This window comes from Centropristis striata, chromosome 16 (assembly GCF_030273125.1).
Source record: "Centropristis striata isolate RG_2023a ecotype Rhode Island chromosome 16, C.striata_1.0, whole genome shotgun sequence".
Classification (NCBI taxonomy): Eukaryota; Metazoa; Chordata; class Actinopteri; order Perciformes; family Serranidae; genus Centropristis; species Centropristis striata.
Window position 1 is genome coordinate 7,720,651 of NC_081532.1, and position 13,542 is coordinate 7,734,192.

Genomic DNA, 13,542 nt, shown 5'->3' on the forward strand with positions numbered 1-13,542 from the left:
TCTCTGCAGAATCAATCATGGCTTCACAGTGTCGCTGAGGAGAGCTGCATTTAATGTTTTTTCTAAACATTTTAAATGAGACATGTAGAATAAAGTGATTTTGACAGAAATATCAATCGTTTTGGTTACTTTTTCAAATGGAAGTTTCCGTTAGGTATGATCCGTTCGGATTTCAACGATGATGCCTGCTTTTACAATTTCTTTAAAAAAAAAAAAGAAAACATACATTTAAATCATGGTCAGAGGGTTAAACCAAACAGTAAAAGTGAAAGAACATGTTTTAATGTTTGCCCATCACAATTTTCTAGAGCGCAGAGTACCAACTTGCTTGCTTTGTCTGACCAACAGTCGAAAAAATCCCCAAAATGTTTAATTATAGTAACTTAAACAGAGAAATACGAAAAAACTATTTGGGAAGCTGGAACCTGCGAATGTTTGGCACTTTTGCTTGATAAATTAATTTTATTCAAACAACAGCGTGTCTGGCAGGCCTGGAATTTCGTCATTTTAGGGGCAAGGCCACTTGGCCTTTTAGGTTGTCAATTTTTTGAGGGCACCAAGGCCAAAAGCCAGAGCAACTATTCCATCATATACACTGATCTTAATCATTGCATATTTTAAGAATTATTTTAAAGGAGAATAAAGGTTCTTGTATATTTTATACAAGGCATCTTATTTTGACAGCCTTCTTGTAAATTCTGTGGTCGATTCTGTTAACACACTGCGCTCTTATTTTGAAAGCTGTATGCGTTTAGCGACAGAAAGTTATTGAAAACAGTAAGTCACAGTTTGGTGTGGATTAAAACAACTTTAACTGTTAGCTAATGTTAGCTCGCGGCTACCGAACGGCATAATGCAGCAGTGTGTTTGGACCTCTGACCGCCAAGACAGGTTGATAGTATTGCGTTCGGCGCGCGGTGTCGGTGAGACACGGCTCGATCATGTGGGGACGAGTGCGTGTATAAGTGTGAATGCTTGCATGTCTCGGAGGAGGACCGAGAGGTGGGCGGGGTTTGACTGACTGACGGGTGACAGACACTGAGCAGAACACAGCCCAAAATAACTTTGTATTATAGATCATGTAAAAAAAACTTTCAGTAGCTTGAAATGTGACGTTAGCGCAGCACATGAGACTGTGGCGGGACAGATTAGAGCATTTGATGAAGTCTCCGTGCTTGGCCAGTGATAGATTTGTGTGAAACTGTCATTATAGCCCGTCCGAGCGGTTCATGCCAGGCTCGAATCAAACCCACCGCTGATAATAAATATCATCAAAAGATGTTTTTTTCTCAAAAGTCGCAGGTGTCAAAGCTGTGTTGACGGGAAAGAGGCAGACTAGAAAACCGCAAAACCAACTGGGGCAGTGCGGGCAGGGCATCAAGGCCAGCGTGGCCTCAGGGCAGATATGTTTTTTAAGGGCACGAGGCCAAATGTGGTTTTGATTCCACTTTGTGAGTCTGTGTGTGTCATCAGCCAAATGTGCTCTGTTTGGGTACAACTGTCGTTGTTTTATTGGGAGAGATTTTGATATTTAGAAATGTGTTTTTTGACTGTTGAAAACAAGCAAAATTTCAATAAATATACTTTTGAAAAAAGAAGCGGGCTGTAAAACCAAAACAATAAGCTGAAAGACACTAAAATGCCAAATGGATCAAATAATTCTTTGAGAATTCATCACTCGAGTGACACATTATACAACACATACAGTGTTAAAGATTTAATGAGTGCAGGAACATCACATTTTGAAAGCTTCTCTACCAACCTGAGTCAAACAAAAAAACGCTCAAATACTGAAAATGAAGCAGTCAATTTATCAGTCCCTGCAGACACTGGAAGCAAACATGTAAGTGGGGCATTACACTTTCCTGAAGCATTTCTGCTAATAAATGAAGCCTCACTGTTTGATATCCCACCACAAAGCTGTTCTTGTCATGTGTCGGGTTCATCTGGATGCCATTTAGTCTGCTCTCTGTCACCCTGAGGTCTATTTAGACTAACAGACCCTCTGTGGAAGTTGTTGTGCCCTCAGACTCAACATTTATAGTGAGTTATGAACTGGCAGAGGTTTGTTTCTTTGCTGTATCACAGTTGACATTTTCCTCTGAGAAGTGAACGTGCTGCTGAAAAAGAAATCCTCGACTCCATATCTCAAGCGGCACATGTGCTTGTCCCATTTTCAAATGAGCATGCATTTAATTTGGGGAGCGTTTGCTAATAAAACGTAGAATACCACACAGTAACACAGTCCTGAGCCTGGAGGTATTAAACGCCTCGAACACAATAAGCGTTTTTTGGTTTTTCAACACTTTTCACAAGTTTTCTTCACCCAAAAGATGATTAAATGTCCTTTCTGTGTTGCTGTGCTGTTTCTTAGCAGCTGTTAATATGCGACTAAATACATCCTTGACCGCACAGATCTGGGTTAAACCAGGCCATTTATAGTAATCTGGTGTTTATGTCTATATTTTATCAGCTGTGTGATATCCAGACTGCTGCAGGCCGTGACTTCTGACTGGAGTCCCTGGCAGCTCCAGTACAGCAGCTAAATTCAGTGTAAACAATCCCATATTGTGTCAGCTTTTTTTCACTATTTCAGGTTTGTGAACATATACAGACTCTCATATAGCAGCTTTTTCCGTGTCCTTAAAATGAATTTGCAGAGAGGCAGTGGATTAAATCAAGAGCTGAACAGATAAGATCAAAGCTGGTTTCTTAAAATCAAATATTGTCCGTGGGGAAATAATAGCAGAATACAAAAAGCAGGCAGTCGGGCATGACGCCGGGCGCTGAAGCATGAGGAAAAAAATCAGCTGGAGGCAAAATTGATCGGCCTGCAGAGTCACAAAGCATCTCAAATGTGTGTGTGTGTGTGTGTGTGTGTGTGTGTGTGTGTGAGGGAAGAGGCGACTGCCCTTTCCCCGTCCTGCCCCGTCTGTCCTCCAGGACGCGCCGCATCAGCAAGATGGAGGAGGCTGGATATCTTACATAAGGCCCTCTGACTTAACATTCAAAGAACACGGCAGGACAGAGATTCATTTTGCAAAACTGTCTGTGTGAAAACGATGAATGAAAGTAAAGAAAGAAGCTGCAGCGTTCTGTCACTAATGATGGTAATAAATACAGTATATATATACACATACATATAAACATGGAAAAAAAGATTAGACCACCCTTTTTCTTCAATTTCTTGTTCATTTTAATGCCTGGTACAACTATAACAACTTCTTGATAATAACCAAAATCACTATCAAGAAAACCATGGCCAGATATCAGCTCTTAAATTAAACTCTTATAAGCTATTTTTGGTTTTGGTATCATTATATCAGTCCAAACAAATGTACCTTTAGTTGTACCAGTTATTAAAATGAACAATATTGAAGACGACAAGGGTGGTCTAATCATTTTTTTTCATGGCTGTATACACAGGCCTTTTTCTCTTCATTTGAGTTTGTAGACTTTTAATTGCCTTGTCAATAAATCACCTTATTTTACCAATTCCCACTGGTTTTATACATTTTCTCCTTCCCGTATATCATGCTGGATCGTCTAAACATTTACTGGATGGGTTGGCACAACATTTTGTAAAAACATTCATGGTTCCCAGAGGGTGAATCCTACCCACTTTGGTTGATCCTCTGACTTTTCCTCTGGTGCCTCCAGTGTTTGACATTTGTGGTTTTAGAGCAGAACATCTCATCAATTAGTTACACACATTCATGCTGCCATCTGGATGAATTAAAGTAACTTGGCCTCAAAACACCCTGAACTAAGATAGTGAACATGGTAAACTCTGTACCTGCTGCAAAAATGCCTTAAACCTGCATTCTTTCTAATGGCCAGCAGGGGGCGACTCCATCGGTGCAAAAAGAAGTGTGATTGTATGAAAGTGACTGTCAAAAAGGACCCCTTTTAGCACTTTTTCACATGCAGATATTTTTGGTATGCTGCAGATTTTGCTTTTGTTTGCATACTTGCATGCAACGTTTTGGCCGAATCAGTACATGCTGCTAGTATAGCATGTCAAATACAGCCTTCATCTTGTTTAATCTTCCAAACATTGGTACAGAACAGGCACTGAGTGCAGGACAACAAGGACACAAAACAATGAGAGGCTTTAACTGCCTCTCATTCATCCTACTCTAAATTCCCGCAGTGTGAGCATCCCAGGCAGCCGAGGGGACAAAAGAGCAAGTGTCTCGCTGCTGCTCAAAGCGACATCTCAGCACTCTCGCCTCCAACAGGCCCAAATATGACAGCCTACTGGGTCCAGCTGCCACTCGAGGGCCCCGTTCAATCCCGCCTCTGTCTCAGAAGATTGGCCCCGTCTCTTGCAGCACTTAGCCTCACGCATGGCCGTGGGCTGACGTGCAGAAATGCAACTGATGCCCACTTCAAAAATACCGAGATGAAACGCAGCTTCTTGCCCTTGGCTCTTCAGAGCAGAGAGGCTTAGGTGTTCACACTGCCAGCGTGATTAATTCTGAGCGCAGGTTAAAGGGGACTAGAGAGGCTCTTAGAAGACACGTCCATCTTTAGGAATAAGTGTGTAATTATTGGAATGTGTTCAGGTGCCTTGAGCGATGAAAAGCCACATTTGGTGCTCATTCAAATGCCTCTCACGATGAGATGACGCAACATAAGGGTGCATTTCACGTCCACATGCAAGGACAACCCTCAGTGTACTTCATCTGACTGAACATTATGAGCAGCAGCAGACCACATCCTCATAAACTCCCTCATAAAAAGTGTACATTAGCATTTCAGTCGCCAGGTCTGAATCAGACATCTGGATTTCCAGACCGCAGGTTAATTATCATTCAATGACCCTCTAAGAAAGGTGATTAAAGCCCCTCCCTCACCTATGATAGGTGATTATTAAGCATCTTGGCGTGGAGCGGCACGTGTCCTGAAGTGACTCTGGGAAACGTGAGATCAGCGCAGAGGCAGCACTTCTATAAGCCTCACACTCGCCCTAATAGCTTTGGGCTTCAGAGACCTCCGAGCCACAGCGAGCAGTTTTTATGGAGGCATGAAGAAATTAGGGGAATGAACTGATGAAAAACCAAGAGACAAAGACAGTGTAGCGGTTATTTATGATGTACTGTACTCAGTGTTACAGCAACCGAAGCAAGGTAAAGAAATACCAGGAAAGGATTAAGAAACAAAAGGTTTGTCCTGTATACAGCACGGATCACATCTTAACATCGTTTTGGCAACAAAGCCAGGTCTAAACCTGGATCAGCACAAGGAAGGAAATATATTACTACAGTAGGCTCCTGCACTTTCCATCTGGAATATATTGTCTTTAGATCTTATCATATCCAAGCTTTCTTGCCTTTGAATCATTAACTGTATAAAAAGAAGTGGATTTAGCCTCCAGGTCTAAAAAGTGAAGGGATGGCTGAAGTGCATTAAACCTGCATTCTTTCTAATAGCCAGCAGGGGGCGACTCTGCTGGTTGCAAAAAGAAGCCAGTGTATGAAACAATAGGAAAATGACCCTACTTCTCACATGATTTATTACCTCAGTAAACATTTTCCTAATTAGTTTATTGTTTCAAACACAAGTTTAAATTCTTCTTCAAGAACAGCATGATCTTTATTTTGTAAATTACGGTCCCAGTTAGAGTAAAATAGACGATAAAACAGGGCATGGCTGCCTTATGAAGCCATGTATTGTTGTATGTATTGTGATATACATAAAAATGACTGAAAATGTGTCTTTTGTAAATATATGCGCTCTTAATGTGATGCATTCTGTTTTCATTTATCTTTAACACACATTTCAGTTCATGCAAGTTAATTGCAACATTCTGGCTATTTATATACAGTTTCAGTGTTTTGAAACATGTCATATATAATAAACAATAAAATTTAGTTAAAACACATCAAACATATTGGATTTTTAAAAACGACAGTTTTCAATTAAATATATGTCAAAAGGATGAAAAAAACTGATTTGGGTAGTCAATTCTTTTTTACAGTAAATACATTCTCTTCCCTTGCCAACATCAGCATCCCAATTAATATAACAACATGTACTACAGCTGCACCTTGCTAACCTAGCTAGCTAGCTAGCTAGCTAGCCCTAGTGTATGTTAATTACTTGGTCACTCCTGGCTCAAAAAAACAACAACAAGTTTCTGACAGCCAAAATGGTAAACTCAAGATTCTAAATTGGTAATTCAGAAACCAATTGTTGGTGTTCGGTGACTACGTCCACTTGTTTTATACAGTTTATGGTTTGGATGCAGCCTGCAGTCTTTGCACGCACACAAAGCACTCAACTTCTTTCTTCTAAACATATTGTTAGTTCTCTATGTAGCCTGCCAGCATGCACAATAAGCGTATTTTCTTCTTTCTTGCTGAAAGAAAATCAATAACACTCATATATGTCAGTTAAATATGAGGCTGGAGCCAGTTAGCAGACAGTTAGCTTAGCATAAAGAAAAGGGAGGGTAAAAATAGCTAATAGCTAGCCTGCCTCTATCTGAAGGTAAAATCAGAGCACCTCTAGAGCTCATAATTTCTTGTTTGTTTAATCTTGGAGAAAAAGAAAATCCTCAAGTTGCAGTTTAACAAGGACCACATGCCAGACTATTTCTTTTCCTGGATCAGTGAAGATATGAGAGGTATCGATTTTCTCATCCGACTCTTGGCAAGAAAGTTAATCAGCTTATTTCCAAAAATCTTTTAACCCAGGAGCACAACAAAGCTGCTGCTGGCACGAGGAACACTGACATAATTAAACATTACCCAAGATACATTACATGTCTCATTACAAAGGAAAGAATCAGTATGTTGCAGACTGTTTGCTTTTGATGAGTCTGCATTTGGCTGCATAGACGCGTGTGAATCGTAAATCTTAAACAGATCTTAGAGTAAATGAAATGTGTGAAAACACTGATTGTGCACTATTTTTATGACTAACTTCAAGGGTTTTGCTGAAATCCGCAAAAAACATTCTCCCATGCGTCTCCTCTGCTCACGGTCCCTCTCGGCTTTCTTTCTGTTCTGATAAAAAAAATATTAAAAGGGTGCCCTGTGGAGTTTTCTTGTAAACAAACAAAAACAATACATGCAGTGTTACTCAAAACCCACTGCGTGTATCCCTGAGGTCTGACAGACGTGTTGAATGCATTTTCTTCTGTTTTATCTCTGCACACTGCATATAATTAAACTGTCAATTTCTGTATATTCCATCACATTTGTTCAAACCTGTACAGCTCAGACATATATATCTGAAATCTTTCCATTGCAAATTATTAGCTGCCATACATTTATGATTCTTGACTTTAGCAGTACTTTTTTTTCTTTTTCTTTCCTCCTATTATTGTTTATTGCATTTGCAAAGCTATTTTTTTTTCAATCCTGTCTTGTTAACATCCATGTTTTGCACAAAACAGTGACCCATTCATACGACTAAATTACAAAAAAGTATAAAAATGTAATAAAAGCAGAATGCATTGATTTGCAAATCATTTGCAAACAACTGAATAGATTACAAAAATTAGATTAATCTAATCTAATGCTCAAACTCATTAGAAATTACAAACTCATACTCTGTACACTCATTCTGAATCTGGTGCATTTTTTTTTTTTTACACAATCCCTGCTTTTTTGGAATCAGGGTTGTATTAAAACAGCCTCATAGAGTGACTAGAGGTCAGGAACTTTACTTCAGGGAACCTTTCAGGGAAGCAGGCAGTAAAAAAAGGGTTCAACATTGCCCTCTGAAGATCGACAGCAGTCAGTTTGTTTATCCACCTTGAGGGGCATGTGTCACTGAATGAGACAGTTGATTTGACGTCTGGTTAACAAGCGGAGTTCCTCCTGTCTAGGCTCTGACAGGCGGCGGTCAATATAGAGCTGCAGGGATCCTGATTGGCAACGAGGTGACTCTGCAGAGGAAACTAACACATTAAAGGAGCTACAAAAGGATTTTAAGCAGTCTGAATTTAATACCGATGTCCCAATATGACTTATATAGCAAACACGACCATTAGCGATAAAATATTGGCTATTTCTATTTAGTTATTCTTAATGCCTGTCACTGATCAGAATCCCTATGAAATCAGATTAAACTATTCACAGCACGCAGACCGGAAGAGCCTTTGTTTCGGCCCAGAGGCAGGAAAAAAAAGTATTGTATTGTATACTTCTACTACAACAGATATATTAGACACTCAGAGTAAATGCTTCAGAAGTCTGGTGACAAATTATAATGAGTGTTAAAATCCAGTCGGGGTTTAATGAGTCAAACCGGACTTTCAGACTTTCACCAAAGAGGCCATGGTTTGTGTTCTGTGTGAAGGTGAAAGTGAAACTTGAGTTATGTAACAAATGTACTTATTTTAGCACAAAGCCTGATCTTTTCCTAAACATAACCAAGTAGCTTTGTTGTGTTGAAAACTGTTTACTTGTTTAGTATAGTAAGTGAAAGTCCTGACAAAGCATACAGGTGCATCTCAATACATTAGAATATGATGGACAAGTCAATTTCCAGTAGTTCAAGTCAAATAGCCTCAACCAAGTAAAGTATAGTTTATTTGTCCCAACTTGGGCTATTTGGTTGTAGTCAAGGTGTATAAAAGACATAAAAAAACAATACATTTCAACACACATACATACAACAGATCACAATCAAGCATTACCAAGTATTAAACATACTATTTAAAATTGGTCTTTTGTAATATTACATTTTTTTGAGACACTAGATTTTAGGTCTTCCTTTAAATGTAAGCCATAATCATTATAATTAGAAGAAACTAAATAAATTAAGACATGAAATGTTTCATTCTGTGTATAATACATCTTTCTAATGTGTTCTAATTTATTGAGATGCACCTGTAGATATGTGACAAGTAACAAACGAGAAGCATCAGCAGTTCTGAAATGCTGCAATATCTTGTGGTTTGCAGAAACGTACTATGCCAATAAGCTATTCTGGCGACGTTTGCAGGCGCAGCAAGCACCAATTTGTCTGCAGCCTGCAGCAAGGGGTGCAGGAAGCAAATGACCAGAGCCACGAGCCACTCACCCCGGGCCAGCATTGGCCTTTTCAAGCTGACCTAGAGGTTGAATCCCCGGGCAGACGGGGCACAGATTGAGAAGTGTAAAAATATGAAACTGGGTTCATTATGAGACTGTGGCAGAACAAACTGTGTTGCCCGCCAATCTGGCCCATAGCATCACAGCATGCTGCTGCTGGATTGAGGCCACTTCACTTTTTATTTTTTGCAACAGTGCAGTGTGCAGAATTCGTTGAAATTGATTTACCCAAAGAAAAAAACTGAAATTACCAGATAACAAAAAATGACCTCATCGCTGTGCATCCTGCAGACAGCTGCTTGAATAAAATAAATACAGTATTAAATATTAGTTGCTTCCGTCTGTTAGATCAGTGGTTCTCAACCTTGGGGTACCGACCCCAATTGGGGTCGCAAGATGATTTCTGGGGCTCGCCAAATCATTTTGGAAGTCAGCTCTGTCTCCACTGTGTTAAAGTGTTCATGTGTTTAATCTTTTTGGTCATTTTGTGGGGGTTTTGTGTCATTCTGTGTCCTTTTTTTGGTCATTTTGTGTCTTTTTTTTGTCATTTTGTGTCTTTTTTTAAGTCATTTTGTGTCTTTTTTTTTTAAAGTCATTTTGTATCTTTTTTTAAGTCATTTTGTGTCTTTTTTGATCATTTTGTGTCTTTTTTTAAGTCATTTTGTGTCTTTTTTTGGTAATTTTGTGTCTTTTTTTGGTCATTTTGTTTCTTTTTTGGGTGAGCTGAACTGTGCGTGTGAGATTCTGTTCAGTGAGCGGGGTTCGCGGAAAACATGCATGTTAAATTGGGGGTCACGACTCAAAAAGGTTGAGAACTACTGGGTTAGATCAAGATCTGGTGCTCATTGAAACACTACCTCTTTTGTCCACAGGGGGCGCCAGAATCAACACAAAATGAAAGTTCCTTACAGTTGCTTTAAATAAAGTCCATCTTTTCAACAACCTACATTGTTCATGTTGCTGACAAACACACAGGGTCACAGGAGGGATTGAACCTGGCACTGTTAGTCACAGAGACCTCTTTTATCCACTTGTCCACTCAGCTAAATAACATCAGAGCTCTACTATTCCTGGAAATGAATTAGTCTTATTTCAGCTAAAAGCCATGCAATGTAATACCCACTGAAGGTATTAACTTAAGAGGATAGAGAGAGGCTAAGGAGAGACAGTCATCACTTTAAAATAAATAAATAAATAAATAAATAAAAACACACGTATAATCCACAAACTCTTATATTAATTACTGCTCTTTTGTCCCCGTTCTCTACGTGCAGACAGCTGCTGACTGAAGGCAGGCAGGTACGAGTCAACTGGAGTTTAAAACACAAATTCTATTAAAAAAAAGTATCAAATCACAGTAAAAATATGCATTTTCTTTGTTCTGAAAATGCAATTATAGCTACGATGTCAAAAGGCTTTGAAAGGACTTCAAGGAAAAAGAGGGTATTTTTCTGGTCTCTTTTTAATATTAAATCAATGCAAGAAAAACTTTAAATAAAATGACTATTAAAAAAGAGACAAATAAAACAATTGTCTGTGGCTTGATTACATGGCTTTTTTACAATAACGACAATTATTTCCATGCAGAGAGTGCATGAGCTGAGGCAGTTATTTTCATTATTGATTAATCTGCTGGTTATTATCCTGATTAATTGTTAATTGTTCCCAGAGCCCATGATGACGTCTTCAAATAGCTTGTTTTGTCTGACATACAGCCCAAAACCAAAGATTCTAGAGTTCTTTGCTTAAAAAAATACACAAAATAAATTAAAATAGTTCTTGATTGATTTTCTGTCAACCGACTATAGATTAATTGTGACACCATGAGGCTCATTTTGGTTACTAATATGCCCATCATTCACACAAATGTTTGATACTGGCTGTTTGTACATGCAGGTCAGTTCACAAGTTTGATTCTCTTTTGACTCGTATCTGTTATGGATTACATTCACAACGATGTAAACACAGGCTGATGAAGAAAAAGCTTAGTTAGGTGTCAAATAATGAACTTTCATGCTTAAATTTCATGAAAACAAATGATGAGAACTCCAAGAAGTTATATATTTTTAATGAATTTAATCAAAACTGAAGATCTGTTGCTTTTCTCTGTTTTATATTACTATGAAAATTAACATACGATGTTGGTCTTTTGAAAATGTCAACTTGACCTCAGGTTGACTTTGATTTAACATTATTTTCAAGACATATTTAAGACTTAATAATCAAAAGATGAATCCAAATAATGAATATCATAATTAGTTGCAGCCAGATCAAGGAAAACATAACAACTTCTGACGTGTTAACAAATGAATCTCCATGATAAAAGGCCATGAGATACAGTAACAAGATCCAGAAAGAAAAACAGCAAGTGGACTGAAGTTTGGACTGAACTGACCTTGACCCCTGACACTTTGGGGCCCCGGGGCCCGAACCTACAACATGTCACTCAAACAGACACATACCAACTAGGAAGAGATCACAAAGTAACATACAGCCACTATAGGTGACACTCAGAAGGACTTTGAAAGGGGTTAAAACAAGAGTCAAAGTGCTTCATTGGGATTTGAAATGACAAACGACTCAAGATGACTGTAAAAAGACCCAAAACAATTACAAAATAGACACAAAATGACAACAAAGAAACAGAAAAATTACAAACAAGACACAAAACAGCTATAAAAAGACAAAACAACTACAAATAGACCCAAAACTACTACATAGGAACTCGAAACAACTACAAAAGAGACTTTAAATGACAAACAAAATGACTAAAATGAGGCTCTTAATGACTACAAATTGACTACATAGAGACTCAAAACAACTACAGAGAAATTTGAAATGACTACAATTGAACAGAGCGACTACAAAGAGACAAAAGACTCAAAATGACTATAGAAAGAAAAGAAAAAAAAGGAATACAAATAGACACAAAACAACTATAAAGTCTATGTTGATGGGATTTTTTGCATGTCTGTCCCCAGAGGCTCAGTGTCTCACAGTCAATCCATGAATTTAACTTTGGGATTATTCTGTCAGATTTATCCAAAATAATCTATAGGTGTGAATCAGACCTGTGCAATAAATGAGAATTTGGCAGCAGGGATTTCCAGTGTGAACAGCCTCAGAGTCTCTGGGGGTCACTGGAGCCAAACGGTCTCCATGGTGCAGCCTGCTGGCACAGTGATGTGGCAGAAAGCTGGTTATCTACCTTAACAGCTGAGTGGATGATTATGAGCACTCACACACATGTATCTGCAGAATAAACACCTTTATGGTGTGATTTAACGGCGCGCTGAGGCTGCAGCTGAAGTATTTGTTCATGAGTTGTTTGTGTTGGTGGCCGCCTGCCAACCAGAGGCCACACTTTAAACACATTTTAATTTCCACTACATGAAAACAGTGCAGATGGCTGCAGGAGCCGCTGCAGGGCCTGCATGGGCATCCACTTGGCATGATGATATCATAAAGCTGGTAAGCCGCCGTGCAGCTGTAACATTAGCAGTCCGGTAGATGACAGCCTGCATGGCGCATTGCAAACGCTTTAAAGTTTAAAAGGACACAGCAGCGGGGCCGTGCGTGCAGCGTCTTACCTCGGGATGCAGTTCGGGGAGGATCCGTCTATCTCCCATGTAGCGAACAGGTTCATGGGGACCGGTCTGTTGAGAGCCCCGCTCCCGGGGAAACTCAACCGGCCACTTCTCTCCGCCATGGTCCGGGCTGCGGGTGGGACTGTCCGACACCGAGCTGAGGGGTTTGTAAACAGCAGACCGGTGCTGGTCCTCTGTGCGCGTGTGTGTGTCCGTTAAAGAGAGCCGTGACACGCTCACGTTAGTGCGATGCGAGCGGCGCAGGACGAGCTCATTTCTCCGTCCTTGTGGAGCAGGGCAGGTCGGTGAGGTCCCTCTGTGCCGCGGAGGAACTGCAGTGGGAGCAGCGCAGGAGTGAACGGACCGACCGCTGAGCTTGTTGTGCCTACCACGCTGCTCCGGGTGTATGAGGAGTGATTAGTGCCACACCCGAAAGAGGGAGGACAGGCATGAAGAGCCAGCATACAGACAAATCCGGTTAAACTATGTAAATGTAGATTTGTTTAATTGGAGTTAATTGTAGGTCAAAAACAAAACAATATAAATATAATCCTGATATATAAACATCTATATAATGTGTAGTAGGCCTATATATATATATATATATATATATATATACACATAAATCAGGGAAAATGGGTAATATTCTGAGATAAATAAAAAAAAACTGATTTTTTTCCCCAGAATTTTTTGGGCTAAAAAAATCCTTGCTGTGTTTCTTCCTTTCTTTTTGTTGATCTATTGCTTTAATCTAGAGTTTTTCTCTCACAGAACTATTAATTTAATTTTAGATAACTTTTTTTTATAAATCTGTTATTTTTTTTGTCTTTTAATTTACCACTTGAATCTCAAAAATTCAGATGTGTTCTTCAGAATTATTTTTTTGTTTGTTTATTTTCCCCCTC

The 13,542-nt window shown here is 39.3% G+C and overlaps 1 protein-coding gene across 3 annotated transcripts in view; it reads right to left on the reverse strand.

Moving 5' to 3' along the window:
• The window catches only part of pacs2 (phosphofurin acidic cluster sorting protein 2), an 84,062-nt gene extending 71,052 nt beyond the window's left edge, over nt 1–13,010 (reverse strand). The window contains exon 1 of one of the 3 annotated variants that reach the window (XM_059352958.1): nt 12,641–13,010. In XM_059352958.1, the coding sequence (XP_059208941.1) occupies nt 12,641–12,759 (119 nt within the window). In that variant the 5' untranslated portion in view covers nt 12,760–13,010. The remainder of the gene's footprint in view (nt 1–12,640) is intronic. The other 2 variants (XM_059352959.1, XM_059352960.1) reach the window with 2 other exon arrangements.
• Nucleotides 13,011–13,542: the final 532 nt, after the last annotated feature.